Source organism: Camelina sativa, chromosome 20 (genome assembly GCF_030686135.1).
Source record: "Camelina sativa cultivar CO46 ecotype springtype chromosome 20, ASM3068613v1".
Taxonomy (NCBI): domain Eukaryota; kingdom Viridiplantae; phylum Streptophyta; class Magnoliopsida; order Brassicales; family Brassicaceae; genus Camelina; species Camelina sativa.
The window spans coordinates 15,731,322-15,748,009 of record NC_141899.1 but is presented as its reverse complement, the minus strand read 5'-3'; the positions used below and the strand labels follow the sequence as shown (position 1 = coordinate 15,748,009).

At 39.2% G+C, this 16,688-nt stretch overlaps 2 protein-coding genes across 2 annotated transcripts; one reads left to right on the top strand and one right to left on the bottom strand.

Annotated features, from left to right (window-relative positions):
• Positions 1-10,699: 10,699 nt before the first annotated feature.
• On the bottom strand, positions 10,700-11,825 carry LOC147918947 (uncharacterized). The gene is made up of 5 exons (XM_087503794.1): positions 11,691-11,825; positions 11,332-11,602; positions 11,146-11,257; positions 10,940-11,064; positions 10,700-10,830 (listed from the first exon to the last, which is right to left on the bottom strand). The coding sequence occupies exons 1-5, from the start codon at positions 11,823-11,825 to the stop codon at positions 10,700-10,702; spliced, it is 774 nt and encodes a 257-aa protein (XP_087359920.1).
• Positions 11,826-12,830: 1,005 nt separating this feature from the next.
• Positions 12,831-13,826, top strand: LOC147918946 (uncharacterized). Its single transcript, XM_087503793.1, has one exon. The coding sequence runs from the start codon at positions 12,831-12,833 to the stop codon at positions 13,824-13,826; it is 996 nt and encodes a 331-aa protein (XP_087359919.1).
• The last annotated feature ends 2,862 nt before the right edge of the window (positions 13,827-16,688 follow it).

The window sequence follows — 16,688 nt, the reverse complement described above, 5'->3', positions numbered from 1 at the left end:
TGATGTGAATCAAACAGTTGAAGAAAATGTCTAGCCATCTCGCAGTTCCCATCTAACATAGAAAAAAACCCACAAGCGAGTGTCGCTATAGGTTCCGCGGGAACGTTACGAGTTAGGAGTGCGATACCTTGCTTAATGTCTTCCACCTCGGCAACAACCCGGAAACCTTCGAAAAAAATTGCCTGTTTGTTGCCAGCATCTAGGCATTTATTGAAGATACGCCTGTGGATCCCTTCATTTTGGACTCTACCATTTGGGTGATGTGGTGCTTGAAACATCGTCGGATCCCAGCATAAGGTGAAGATGTTAGCATCCTTTAAAACTTGGGGAGAGAGCGCCGTTTCTACACCTTGATGACCTGCCTTCAGTATTGGAGCGAGGTACTCCAAACCATCAACTGCGAGAAAGCCGAGGATTTTAATCAATATTTCATCGGGTATATCAGGCATTTTTCGAGTTGTAGTCGTCATTTTCACTTGAATTTTCTAAAACAATGTTTCGTATGTGTTGCAACTTGTGGAGGGTACTCTAAATAAAGAGAAAGTTCTAGTTTGGAGTTGCAGGGTTTTTAATAATTATGGCAATGAACAGCGACATGTATAAGTGCGCCTTTTAAGCTTTTTTTTTTTAAATCCGCGTGATGTTACCAATCAAGACATATTCTGTAGTTTTAGTTTTTTTTGGAAAAGTAAAATTACTGTTGCGGTTTCCAAAACAGTTAACACATGAACCGCATATACTTGGAGCCCATGAACCGCATATACTTTACCCAACTACCATTTACCTAGCGGTTTCATAAATTCCGCACTGAACAAAGCAATAATTTGATTTTTCTTTTTTGTTTAATACTAATACAAGTTACAAATCCGCACATAATTCGACATAGAGAGAGGTCAAACTATAGCCTAAATACGTAGTAATCATTGTTCCATACGAACCATGTGTGAATATATTATTTGTTCACACCCTTAGTTCACACTGTGATCAGATTTCGTAACTTAGTAATGATTACAAACACATCATGTTAAACGTACTCATCAAGACACATCGATGAGATATAAGTCACATCCCTCTACTTACTTGTTAAACAACTCTTCTACGTCTTCCCATATAAGACTTTTGCGGGTATCAGTTGTCACATCGCAGTTGCCAACAGGTGTCATGTCTGACAATAGACGTTAAGCTGAGCGGGTAGTGAATAATCGAGATTGAGATAGTAGATTATAGTAGTAGACTTCAAATCCGTTATATGGTTATGACACGTGTATACTAATAGGGGATGTGGGGGATTATATATGGTTATGATGTAAAGAGGCCTAAAATATTCCAACCGGCCCATTAAGATTCTCAAAACGACACTCCATCTATATTGTTAGTGGATGTTTATAAACTCTTAATAATTAGTGGTTTGATGTTACCTCGCCATCTTGTCACGCAGTTATATCAAGTATCATTTATATCCATACCAAATACTTCCCCAACCATATCAAACGATTGTATTATAAAATCGTTTGCATTACAATGTGCACATAATACTTTCACTACAAATATGACCAACCCAAATCTTCCTGACGATCTGTTGGCGCGAATAGCTAAACTAATGGCAGCAAAACACTGGTGGTACATGCAGTCACTCCTACGTTCGGGAAATAGAGGCAAAACTATAGTTTACCGTCGCGACGTCCTGAAAGAGGCAAACATCTTCAACATGTGCAGTGACCCCGATGATATCATGTTTGGTGGTCGACACCGGAAGTTTTTTGAAAGGTGCCTTGATGCGGATAATCCAACGGCCATATATTATGAAGGCCTTCGTCTTGCAACAAAAGATGGGGACATTGAAGGGGCCGTAAATTTACTCTTGGGTAACGTACCAACACATGCCGACGCTACTCTTGCGTCTGCCATGTTGTGCATCTGTAAAGGGTCCGAAGTCCAGGCGGGTCATTTGCTTCAGCTGTTTTCTATAAAACACTACCCACTTGACTCCGAAGAGGTTGGAGATATGTGTGAAGAACTCATCACTGAGCTTATTCACTATGGAGCATCACACAATACAACTTATGGTGTGTTTTTTGACTACCCTGATGATGGGGAAATAACAACTCCTTCGTGCGCACTAAAATGCGCGCTCTCAATGAGGAAGGAAGACGTACTCAATATGGTGGGCCCTTACAAGCATCGTTGCAGGAAATGCACAATCTGGTGGTGCGCTTGCCGAATTAGTCAAATGCTTTGGTAGTTTTATAACGAAACATGTTTGCATTTAAAGGTAACCACGAACTTTGTTAGATGTGATAACTGGCTATTAGTTTTAGTAAAACTAATAGTTTATCGAATATCTTATTCTGTACGATACATGGCTAAGACCTACATCAACAGTTACATGCACGTGTAGCTCGAATTGAATATTACCCTTTCATACTTAAAATTGAAACCACTATATTTAATATATAATATAGGGAAATTAACAATGTGTTTGTATCTAATAGTAGTCGTATTTAATGCAATGACATGTTGCTATTTTTAATGCAATGGCCAACTGATTTGACGTCCATATAAGTGAATTTTAATCCATATGACTTGCAGGGTTGTAGATGTCAAATATCAGTTATGTAATTTCACTTATATACGTACACGAGTACCAAAGAACCAACATAGCTTGTTGAATACTTTTGGCGTGGCTAATAAACATAAAGTAATCATTACATTTATATAAATATATTCCTATACAATCAGTACATTTTACTGTTAAATACCATCGAATTAATTACCTGTTATAGTAAAAATAAAATTACCACTGTTCTCACTATATATAGATGTGTGTACGTAAGAAGATGTTTTATTCCCTACACACAGCAAATACCATCCACAGCCCATTACGTCTCCAACAAAATAAAAAAACAAAAACAAAAACAATGAACACCCCTCCGAACGAGATATTCCTGGCCATCAAGCTGCCAAACCCTACAAGCCTCCTTGTCAATTTTATTCCCGTATCTGTCACTCCTATCCCCGTATTGGTCGAGGCGCTGAACACTGTCGACCTCCAAACTGTTCAACTTCGTCCGTTCATCACGTGGCCACAGTTCATCACTATGGAGTCTAAGTTCAGGCCCTACTTTGAGCTTCTCCTATACAGGGGCCACATCGTAGCGAACTATCTTGAGGGCGTCAGGCTAGCTTCAAACTCCCCCACCTTTGCTGAAGGTATGGCAAAGCTACGCTATTTTGCACCAACGGATCCGTATGCGAATTTTGCTTATGTGCTGTTCGCAACGTTTACGGGCCAAGTGACGGAGGCCGAGGCGTTTGGCAATATTTTCTGGTTCATGGTCCCTCACATGAACACCGCCGTTGAAGTCGCTGGCCTGGTTATGTACCATGTTGCGAACCTCCATCTCGGTGGTCCCCTTTTTGAAGTGAGATCGTCGCCTTCTCTCCTCCACCGCCGTAGGTGTACTTGCAGTAGCTACCTCACCGGGTGTAAGTCCTGTTTTTTCTACTAGTATGCACAGGAGTTGCGCCCGTTCTTTTAAGATCCTCTTTTCATGTTTTTATTTTTTTTGCGGATTAACCTTAGTGACGACGTTTTCAACTAGGTTAATGTATAAATATTATGTACTTGATGGTTGTTTTTTTCTTTTTGGAACCTCGAACCGTTATCCGGTGTATGCCGGAGTTTATTTTATAATCAACGTATGTATTCTATTTAGTGTTATCCCGCCATCGTACACGGTGCCACACCTATGTATTTGTGTACGTACAACGTAACAGGGCATCGTACATAAATACATAGTTGTACACGGTTCCAAACTAGTTCTATTGTCTGTGACGTGTACGTACACATGGACTAGTCCCGTTCATATCGTCTTGTTTTATTTAATAACATACCCTACAAATTATCGATGTACGTACCACCGCTCATATAAGTTCACATGTACGTACCAGACGTATACAACAACACATTAAAACAAAAAAAAAATAAACTTTAAAGAGCAGCCATTGGAGATTATAGAACTAAAGGATTTCACATATAGATTTCGCCAACCACCAAAGTCCGCAATTAGTACACAAGATGTCGTAATCTCGAAAGTTTATAGAGAAGAAACCGGATTGGATACAACAAATGGCGGCACAGTCCGGGTTAGGGATGAGGTGAGTAGATGGATAGACGAATGTATCCTTGTACGTGTTTTGAATTGCCACCTGGTATGTAAACAACATGCGAAACACAGACTTGCCTACAAAGCTGACCCCATTCGATTTGAGAGGAACGTGATGTGCATCAAATAAATGAAGAAAATGAACCGCCATCTGTTCGCTTCCATATAAAATAGAAAAGATACCACATGCCAGTGTTGCCTCAGCGTCTGCGGGAACGTTACGAGATAGAACAGAAATGCCTCGCTTGATGTCTCTCTCCTCCGCAACAATCCGGAGGCCCTCGTAGTAGATTGCAACTTCGTTTCCAGCTTTGAAGCATTTTTTGAATATACGCCTATGAATCCCTTTATCTTGAGGGCCACCATTTGGGTCGTCTGACCTTTGGATCAATAACGGATCCCAACAGATGTTGTAGATGTTTGCATCCTTTAGAACATAGGGGTCAAGCACCGTCTTCAGTCCTCGCCGACCCGACTTCAATATTGGAGCAAGATGCGACAGCCCATCTACTGCGAGAAGCCTAAAGATTTCGAGTAAAATATCATCAGGGAGATATGGGAGCTTATTGTGTGCTTTCGGCATTTTTTCTTTTTTTTTGAGATTTCGTTATCGGAGCTATTATATATGCTTCAACAATAAAGGAGGTAGGTTGTGAAATTTGTATATAAACTGTACAATATAATTACTCTGCGTGTCCTTTTAGCACAATGCGTATTGAAGAATAAGTTACAGAGAGTAATTAGTTGGGAAAAGGTGTACGTAATGCTTACGCAACATCATACTGGTTCACACGATAAAGGTTTTTCTCTCGTCGTCTCGGTAACCAAAAATATATACTGTACTCGTTGGGCAAAGTTTATAATTATTACTTGCTTAAAAAGTGATCAGTAAACACTATGATGAGATAATAGTCATTTCAAAATATAAGTAAGACTGATTTTACACAAAAGAAGATGTCAAATCCCTGCATGTACTTGTCGCATTTAATGCTATAGCTATTGGCTGTTCCGGACGTCAAAGTGGAAAGTTGTGTAGTTCGTATATAATTTGTCTCAAATCCGGTTTGTAGAAAAAGACACGTTTCCGTACTAGCATATTTTACAAATAAAATTACACGAGTTCTCTAACTTTATAAATCAAATATGTGGCTGTTCAAGATAGATATTATTTTTAACTGCAGTTTATTTGTCTTTTTGTGGTTAATGCATGAGAAAGACATGCATAAATTGTATACCTTTTTATTATGCTCTTCACCCTTAATCTAGAAAAGCTAAATATTTGATCTACCTTTACTCTGCTTGTAAATCTGAAACCGCTAATAACCGAATATTATTTAAAACAAGCCCGATTAAACCATCTCTTGAAGTATTTATCACAATTATGGTACAGGGTTTCGAATTGAGGGAAACATAATTTTGGTCTATCGATGCTTGTTAACATTTATGAGTTTAATGGTTAAGGTGTGGGCTTTGTGATATCCTCTTTCGTTTTGGTCGGGATCTCGTTATTAATTTATGATTCCCGGTTATTTGTTAGTCTTGTAAATATACAAACTATACATATGTACGTATACTACATTGGGAAGGTACGTACATTTAGGGTCTTATTAAACGGACACCATGAAAAGTTGAAAAGCCGTGTCATTTCAAGATTTCGCTCTCCGTAAATATTTAAATTGCTCTCAACCTTCGTCAAATCCTAACACAGTTTAAAGTAAGAGATATCCAAAATCTGAGATCACCATGAGCTTCAGAATCGATCGTATTGCTGAACTGGACCGTGAGAGAAGGAATTGGTGTTGGTGTATCCACGCCAAGGGGTTGAACGCTTGGTCGATTCACGAATGCTTTATAAAACGAGTTCTCCTCCTTGTGGACGAAGAGGTTAGTTGAACAAGTCTTTCTTAATTCGCTAAATCCAACAGTTTTTGATGTATAACAATTTATATGTTATGAAGGGTTCCACAATCGAAGTGGCGTTTCTACAGGGTGAATACCCAAATATCCCGCCAAACCCTGAAATCGGTTCCTGGTACGATATTCGGGAGTTTAAATTAATCAATCCAACTCTCAAGGAGAGGAATACTCATCACCCATACCAAATCAAGTTTATGCATGAGTCAACCATGGATGTGATCCAACCTTTGAATCACAAAAATTACTTCCGCTTCGAGGATATCGATGATATAACTCGTGGCAGAGTTACTCATCCCGTTTCTTTCGGTATGTTTTATCTATAATTTCTTTAATATGTATATATTAATGTCCGTGGAATTATGAACTTGCGATGGTTGCTGAGATTCATTTAGTGGTCGTTTGGTCAGTTGAGGACGTTACTTTTAAGTGTATCATTTGCAAAAGTACAAAATAAACGTTACATCCCCATTTTATTTTCCCCCCCTTAGATGTTTGTGGGTGCATCGTAAATGTGGACGTCATAAGAAGACGTTACGATGGCAGGTGTATTGAAGTTGTCTTCACTCTCCTGAATGGCAGGTTAAGTACCTATTATGCTATAGACATAGTAATATACATATATATATTGGAACTTCATAGGTTTAAATTTGAAAGCAACTGTGCGTTAATGCAGGAATGAAAGTGTCAAATGTCGTCTCACAGACTTCTATGCCCATCAATTCCTCTCTGATTGGGAATCAAAGGGATGTCATGTTCTCCACAAATCCGAGCCAGTGTTTTGTGTCTTCCGGTTCTTTAAGGTTGGGAGTTATGAAGGTACGTCAGATGAAATTGATATTATGATAGAAGCAAGTACATGTAATTTGTCTAGCAACTCAATTACGTAATTGTGTGTAGGCGTACCATGTCTTTTACACACCGAAGCGTCTTCTAAATTCTTCATTCGAGCAGATTTCAAAGGACTTGGCCATCACAAGGAGATGTAAGTTGATATTATATTAATAATTGGTATGAAAGCGTATGTGTTCTTATCTGTTCAGACTCTCACATGTACATTTAATTTTTTAAACTTATAGAAGTGAGTTTGCTGCACAAAACTACATTAACAATGTGATGGGACACGATGGGACAACAATTGAAACAATTGCCCAGGAAGCAGAAAGCTCCGGAACCCATACAGAATCTGCACGGACGTTCGTCAGACTGTCCGCGGAATGAGGACAGAAAAACAAACGAGAAATAGAAATCAAATGTTGTTTTCTATTTCAAATATTGGTTTAATTTCGTGAGAATATGTACAATGGTTGTATTATTAAAACGTACTCTATCCTATTTATTTAATATTCGAATAATTGTTGAAATTGAGATAGAAAATAATAGGGAGAGTTTTGAATATTAAAATTGTTATTATTAGTAGCTATTTTCACAAAAATATTAGTAAATGTTTATTTCTTTTTGGACATTAAATAAAGTAAAAGAAATGACGGAATGCTTGTACTATCTCCTAATAATAAGACGAATGTTTGTATTGTCTTATCAGAAAGATAATTTATTCCCCACACCATAGTTGATGTACGTTGGAAGTCATAATATATTGTGATAGTCGTCTACGTACAGAAGCTTAAATAATCGTACAATCAATACTAGTGAATAGCAACCCTCTGGATTGATCCACTTGAGAGGAAGTGATGATAATTACGTAACTGGATACACATCAAATAAACATAATGATGAGAAAACTATCATATCTAAAGCAACAATAAATACGACTCTCTTCGAAGTTGTCACATCAGAGAACCTACAAAAGTCATAGTCTAGGCTTAGGGTTAGCTGATGGTTGAGTTATAGGCGATATTTAACGAATACGAATATAATGAATTTGAAATCCGATAACACGAAAGTGACACGTGGTTCGCACTACTTATATGTTTTAGTAATTATAATCGAGTAGGCGTGCATGAGAGCTCATAAACCTAAAATGGGTTCCTTCGTAATTAAGTAGTTAACAAAAGGGTAATTTAAAACGACGTCAATAAAGAAAGTAGTATAAATTTCCAGGATTTTCGCCAAACTCCCCAACCACATCTCACATCGTAGGTTATATTAGTGGGCAGGCGGCAGTTTCCGTCTATTTGGTTCTGCACATATTGCTATTAGTTTACTGAACTCCCAAAAAATGGCGTCTGCTAGCCGTAAGAAGATTGATCTGCCAGACGAGATGTTGATAAAAATAGCCAAGCATCTCGTAATTGATGGGTTCTGGCGCCTTGGCCCATTATTAAAGGCTGGTCGGCGAGGAGTGGATGCGGTGCTTGCCCCAGAAGTTCTGAAGGTTGCCAGCATCTACCACATCTGTGAACATCCTTCTTCATTCCAAACGACAAGGAATCCAAATGGTGAACACCAGGAAGAAGGGATTCACAGGCGTATTTTCGAAAAATGCTTGAAAGCAGGGAACAGCATAGCAATCTACAACGAGGGCCTACGGATCGTTGCCGAGGAGCGAGACTTTCAGGGCGGTATCGCACTACTAAAAAACAACGTCCCCGAAGATGCCGAGTCCACTCTTGCATGTGGAATTTTCTCTATGTTATATGGGGACGAGCAGATGGCGGTTCGTTTTCTTCACCAATTTGATGCACATCACTATCCACTCCAATCAGAGGGAGTACGGCTTATCGGGGAAGATCTGTTCCAACGGTTGAGTATGTTTAAGACGGCGCGTAAAAACACGTACAAAGATTCTTTTGTATATCCATCCAGTTCGTTGATCCCTTTCCCGGACTGTGCCATGAGTAGTTGTTTGAGATGGGGCAGGTTATCGACCGACACACGTTATTATGACATCATCTGTGTAAATTGCGGAGTGTGGTGGGTGGCCAAATCTATTTGTGAAATCCTCTAGGTGTATCATCAGTTCCCTTCTGTGTTGCGTTTCATCTCCCCACGTATGTTTCATTAGATAATTAAATTACTATGTAATGAAGATGTTAATTAACGTGGATGACAATCGTTGTCGTTTTGGGCGTTTTGCTCGTTTTAATCTGAAAATGTCTAGTAGATGTCGTATTGCTCCTTATATTCCTAAATAAATATCAACAGTGCAGTGAAGACGACGTGTACTTAGTTTCACCGGGCAAACACACCAACAAATATCAACACTGCCGCCCAAACATATTTTTACCATTAACAAACATAAGAAAAAAAGAAAAAGTACAGCTTTACAAGGCCTCGAACTCGTGACACTGAAGGACACTCATGGCCAATCCTACCACTGTACCACCGCACCGTTTTTGATATTTAATCCCCTATAATCGGTAATACAATCTGTAGCATAAAGCCCTTGGTATATCGACACTGTAACAAGCTTACGACGCCGTTCGCAACTATTGGAAAACGACACAACTTGGAAAACTTCATGTTGTTTTTCAATACAAAAAACGACACGATACAGAAAGTTCTATAAAAGGCCAACCGAATATAATAGATATATTATAAGATTCAGGGAAATTAGGGTTCATTGAACTGATTTGGAGGAAACAGAGAGAGCCGCTGCCGTAGATGTTGGATTAGATTTTGAGAGTTGGATATTCGGATAATAGTTTAAAGTTCCTCTTTTCTTTATTTTCACTCCTTCAATTACGTTATCAGTTTCGTTCTTAATGTATGCTTTGCCAAACACGAGTCCAGTCGAGTATGACGATGCGGAGTATGGGATCCCGGCTGTTTGTTACTGTGGTGAAACGCCAAACCTACAACCTTCTTTTACAAGGACAAACCCAGGGAGGCTTCACTACACTTGTAGAAATAGAGAGGTAAGTGATTTACAGTTTCGCCGAGGTTGATTAAAGATCAGATTTATTTGCATAATTTAACTTTCGTGTAAAACAATATTTTTAAATTAATGCAGGATGGGGACTATCACATTTTTAAATGGTGGGATGGTGCTATGATGGAGGAACTGAAAACAGTGAAGGAAGATATTCTAAAGTTAACTAGTTTGAATTTGCGTGAAGCGCTTCAGGCACAAAAAGAGGACATTGCTAACATCTTAAATATGCACAAGGAAAATCAGATGGAGTTGGAAAGGATGAAGAAGTTGATTGCGTACAAGAGTGATGGATTAATTATGAAATTAAAACTGACTAATGAGTTTGTTGCGACTTTGTTTATAGTAGCAACAATGACCTATTTCTTAATGTAGTTATGTCGTTTTATTAGAGTAGTATTTTGGGTTGTGGGTTAATTGTTTGAAATCAAGTTATAAACGTTATATTTGGTTTAGTGACATATTTTGTCGTCTAAAAAAAAGACTGTTTGGAACCTTGTCGTGTTAATATTATCGACCAAACCCTTCCAATTAAACATAAACATTTGTACACGTTTGTACACATACGTCTAACATTAAAGGTTGGCAGTATTAGGAAGATGCTTACCAAATTAAAATAAATATATATAATTAACCATGCGTATAACACACAAACATTTTACATCAAAATATTCCTATCCACGTTAGATAGATTGTTTGGATGTAGGTAATAAAGATAATATAAAGAGTTCAGCAACATGGTTTAGAAGTTTATAATGTAAGCAACATTGACAAATGGAAACATAGGCTACGAATCGTCTTCACTCCGCTCGCGCTGGTCGAAGTATTCCAACCGGAGTTTGAAATCTCTAACCTCAGGGAAGGGTGGTTCAAATATCACATTAGAAACACCCGGTTGACTAACCAATTCCATCCCTCCTGCGGTGTGGAAAAATAAGGAAAAAGGGTAACCAAAATTAGTATTATGAAGTAATCTTATATTGAAAAGGTGATTGAATTATTTTAAATACGTTTGCCTAATCCGTACCTCCATCCTTAAACTTGGGCCTCCAGAATCGCAAGACTACAACTGGTTTGCCTCCGCATAGCCAAAAATTGCGGGCGAAATCATCGACCATTTCATCATAAGCCACACATCGCAAGTGATGCCCCCTACCCAAAGAGACACCTTACGTTAATAGGACGGTATATCTTTAAAGTGTGTGAAAGCTAATAATCGCCAAAACGACTCACTCGAGATTCGTCAATGAAAACTGTTTCAACCGGGTCCTCTCGGCAAAACGTGGAGCAGTTGGATCGTCCACCAATATTCTTTGTTCGACGTGAGTTACTTGCCCCATCGTCTCTATGGTTTCATTTCATTAGAATTATGGTATTGGATTTGATATTAAAAAACGTAACAACACAATGCAACGTTACCTAAGCAGCAGTTCTGGGTCCAAGGAGGCCATCGTTCATAAATTTGGTCGAAGGGGACGTAGTCGATGTAGTGATTGGTCGACAAGCAACGAATGTTGTCCACAACCGTCCTAGCAGTGAATATGATCCGGTAGTTGGAAGCCACGACCTTCACAGCGGATGTGTCGTCAGTGACGACGAAATTAGAGAAGGTTTTCCACAAACCCTCCTCAATCCCCGCAGAGAATTGGGGCAACAGGTCCTCGGTGATTGTTGCCTGCATCTTATCGCCCTAAGAATACGAAAAAAGTTCAACCATGATCTACATGAATCATTTAATATTAAGTGCATATAATATGATGATGAGACGAGTCACTTACGAACACATCCGAAACAACCATTTCGAAGGTGACGATGTTCGCTTCTCTCTTTCTCCACTTGCGGATGATCTTAACAGAAACCTTCCAATCAGAACGCCACGTCTGGAGATCGGATAGCCTGTCGAAATGCACCATGACTTTGTTGCACTTATGTTTACTTAGTGATGTGATATTTTGGTTTTTAAGAGACGAATACATACTTCACCGGGTGTGTATTTGTCTTCTTATATAATCCGCAAAGAAACACAAACGGATGTATCATATTGTGGTTTTTCAAACGTCGTGACTGCAATCCATACAGATACATAGCATTTAGATAATTAACACGTGTAACAGCCGGTTAAGCGAAGACGATACATCGCATGCACCACTTAATTATGACCCTATATTCGACGTTATATATATAGCCGGAAAATATATTGGTTCATTTAACAAACCAATTCAATGTAAAACTTTATAAAACATCAAGGAATAGATCTCATCTGGTATAAACTGACAGATAAAGGCTGATATATAGTGCAAATGAACCAATAACGTTGAAAAACAGTATATTATGAATAAAAATAATTAAAGACAAGCTCAGCCATTGCACTGTGTATAAATAAAAAATTATTTTTAAATAGTTTAGTAGTAGAGGCAAAATCTTCTTTCTTGCTAATAGACGGAAAACTGACGCCTCAGCTGCGACGGCAGAATCTTCTGTCCGATAGGGTTGTTTTACCTCCCAATTTCTTGAATCAAGGTGTTTAGATCTGGGATAAGTACTACAAAACGACACTCCCTACAAGTCGGCGACGGAACATTTAAGGAAGAAGAGATTACAGAGGTCAGGTGAAATCAGAAAAAGGCGAGTAGTTTCGATCCCTCTATCATCACCGGTGTTGAATCAGAAGGTAAGTGTTTGTCTTGACTTCCTACTTTAAATTGGAAGAGGGATTGTTCCCCCAAATTCTATATTACGTTGGAAGAGTATATAGCAAATACAATTAAGTATCGATTTGAGTAGCCCAGGATGTGAAATCAATGAATAGTTTTGTATTTGCGGGGGGCAGAGGCTAAATAACCCTAATCGTCAACAGAAGTGAACTTTGGTAGACATTGGTATTAGGGTTAATTGGTTTAGTGTACGTACATATTAATATGGTATTAGGGTTACTTCGTGGTGATAGGATGGATCCCGAGGCTGTAGAGATCGTTCCTCAATTGAGCTTGGATCTACCGAGGAGGTTATTTCCTCTTGACCGTTACCCTCTCAAAACCAAGATAAATGCGTATTCAAAACCGGAATATCTTTCTACAATATCGAGGGTGCTGAGTGGAACAAAGGAAATGGAAAACTTGTTAGAGTCTCCATTTGGGCAGCTTTTTCGTATCCCTGCTAACAAGATCTCGTTCTCCGGTAAACTTGTTCATGGATTTGTTTGCCGTCAATTGGTGACCAAAAAGCGGCATGAGATGTGGATTGTGTTTGGTGGCAATCCAATCAAGTTTGGTTTACAGGAATTTGCAGAGTTGACAGGACTCGAATGTGGGAATTATCCTAAAAAGAGAGATGTGGAAAGAGCTACAAAAACGGATAAAGGATGTAAGACTGTTTGGGAGGTTCTATTCGGGGAAAACATGGAACCAACGATCTCCGAGTTGGTAAAAAGGTTGGAGACTGAGGAAATGGAATCGTGGCAGAAACTAGCTTTAGCGCTGATTATAATAGTTGATGGAGTTCTAACATGCGCCACGCAACCAGTAAAACCAGATCCGAAGACAGTGGAGATGACCAAGAATATTGATTTTTTTTTAAAATATCCATGGGGAAGGTTGTCATTTGAACGGACGCTGGAGACTATAACAGGATTTAAATGTCCAGCAGACGTAGACAGCTTAGTAAAAACTTTCAAGCAACAATCAGTTGCTTTTCATGGATTTCCTCTAGCACTCCAGCTGCTGGCTTTCCAATCTGTCCCTGCAATTGCAAGATTAGTACCATCTGACGTTCAGGATCAGGCGTTTAATCAAAGATCGATCCACAATCTGGCTAAACTGCGGCCAATCAAGACAGCAGACATCTTCGCATGCGAGGCTGCTAAAGAGGTATGTACTTATCCCTTGTCTATCAGATATAATACGTTAACGACCTGAATCTATAAGTTCCATAAAATGTATATATTTTTGTAATCATATTATAGGTGGTTATTAGACGGATGGTTGGTAGTGGGGATCATTGTGATAGTCGAGAATTGGCGTGGCGTGACGAAGAGGAAGACCATCAAGTTGACAACATTGAAAATCTTATTAAAGCAGGCCACAAATGGGATGAGGCAATATGGATGGGAGGTGATGATAGGTGTCCAAAACAGACACGTCCCGAAGAGAAAGGTATTAAAAACATTTATACATTACAAAGGGATACACTATAAAGTTAATTTTTTAAAAAATTAATGGTTAATTAGTGATATAGTTACAGTTGACTGTCGGAAGAGGAAAAGAGCAGACACCGCAACAATTGACAATAAGAAAGAGAAGAGCACGAGAACTGATGCGCGACCGGGGGGTACGCACGTTGTTCATGAACGTTTGGACGATGACCAATTTGAAAGGTTTAAGGCGGAACTATACCGGTTCTACAGGAAACAAGAAGCTCTGATGAAGGAAAATCAGGCAAACATGGAGATTTTCGTACGTACAAAGATCCGCAAGGAGATAAGAGCTGCACTATTAGAGGTTAAAAGAATCGAACATGGGGAACCTTCTGACGCTTGGCATACAGTTTCAGAGAAGAAGTATTCAAAAAACAAAAAGAGGGAAAACTATAAAGTTTAGAAGAATGAGTTCAGTAATGGTTATGAAAAAAAAGGGAGAGAAGGTCAGAAACAGGGGATGCGCTGCCACTTCTAAGGTTGATATGACAAATAGCTTAAGGGTAGTAATTTTCTCACTACTTACATATATTAATTTATGTTGCTATCGTGGTGTGCACAGGGTGATCGGAATAATGATGGTTCGAAGGATGCCATAGATGGTCAACACACTGTAAGTGGTGACTCTTTAGTTGGAGGCCAGGTAATGGACAACAAGATCCTCTTTAGAATACGACTCAATCAACGTAATGGGGGTGTTTATGCCTATGCACCTATCATATACGCTTTATATATTTGACCGTAGGATACAACCCGTACTCATATTAATGAGTGGGTCACCGATAATAACGACTGTGGCCTGAACGAACCATCCCCGGACAATGGAGTTAATGAATGTCGCCAAGATTGTGACGCGGGGGACATTGCTGTCGAGTTATCACCAACTAAAATCATATCCGATGTAAGTATTTGACACGGAATGGAGATTACAACACTAAATTCGTAATAAAGCATTGTCCACCTTTAATTGAACAGATATTGCTGCAGCTGAATACTAAAATGGAACCTGATCTGCATTGTAACAAAATGGTAGGTCAGGAAGTAACCATAAAAGGGATAACCATCTGTGGGTTTCATATATATTCGGTTATTTGTTTATCTCCTCTAATCTACACGTGTGCAAAATTTTGCTTCTAGCAACGGACCTACTACGAACACGCGTCTTAAAAGTTTCATTATTTTGAATAGGAGGATGGGAAAGAACTGCATCAAGAAGGCGGGAAACTCGAGTTCGAGTGGTTTAACAGTAACGGAGGGGACATAAGACGTCAGGAAGGCGAGTCAGATGAGGGTTGTAACAAAACCGAAATACCTGTAGAAAATGAAACTGCAGTTGACGGTGAACAAGAGGCAAGTGTCTAACTTTGATGATTTTGAGTATTTGTGATATTTGTGTACGTAAGTATGAATCTATGTACGTACACCTTATTAGGCCGAAGTCCAAGCACTACAAATTGAAAGCGATGGCATGGAAGGCTGTAACAAAACTGATGGACATGTACAAATAGAAACAACAGTTTACCTCCAATTGTGCAAACTTATTTTTTTATTTCGAATATTTGCCATATTTATAGTGTCTACTAAGATGGTCAAGTGTACGTCACAACTAATGTATGTACGTGCATCTTATTAGGCCGGAGACCAAGCAATACCCAACGAAAGCGATGTCGAAGAGGGCTGTAAAGAGACTAGAGGTCAACCAGATCAAAGTCCCGGGGAGGAATGTATTCCCGGTGAGTCAGACAATTTAGTGCCGCAGACGGTTATTATTGTGGATGAAACAGGACGGGCTGAGATATTGATAATGGAGATACATGCGAGTCAACCATCCGAAGCCATAGTGATAAAAGCAGGGTCGGTTTCATACGATCCTATGGAAGATGTTGCTGATGGAAAATTCGCCAAATTCACCGAGTTGATAAAACAAGATAATGTGTAAGTGTAGTATATATTACTCCGATGACATATTGATATCCTCAATCATTGATATAGGGTATCCATAATTAAAAAATTGCACAGGGTACACACCTTTTTCGGATTCCGCAAGGCAGATATCCTATTCTTCTCTACTCTTATATCGTCCCAAAAATGGGTCCATAGTCAGGTACATATTTTAAACTTTAACTACACGATTTTGGTGTGTTCATGGTTTCTTGTTGGATTTAAATCCCACAACGGGTTTGCATTTAACTGCATCTGCAGCACATGGAGATGATTGCCCTAACGCTGTGGCACAAAAACGGAGAAGAAATGATAAAACAAAGGACCGTAGTTTTGGACGACGTTCTGTTTTACGAGTTGACAAGAAGGTTCCAAGCATTCAACAGGAGCACAACGAAACGGAATTTCAGATGGGACGACGTACTCATCAACATCGTCAATGGGGAAAGGATGCACCATGAACCAAGGTTGAAGTGGGTTACAGATGTCGACGTTATATATGCTCCAATGAACTGGAAATCTAAGCATTGGGTAGGAGTGGGCATAAATCTTATAACGAGACATGTTTCCATTTACGATCCTTTGATGACCTCCACCAGAGAAACCCTTGTAATGTCCCGGATCAAGCCGGTGTGTGAGATGA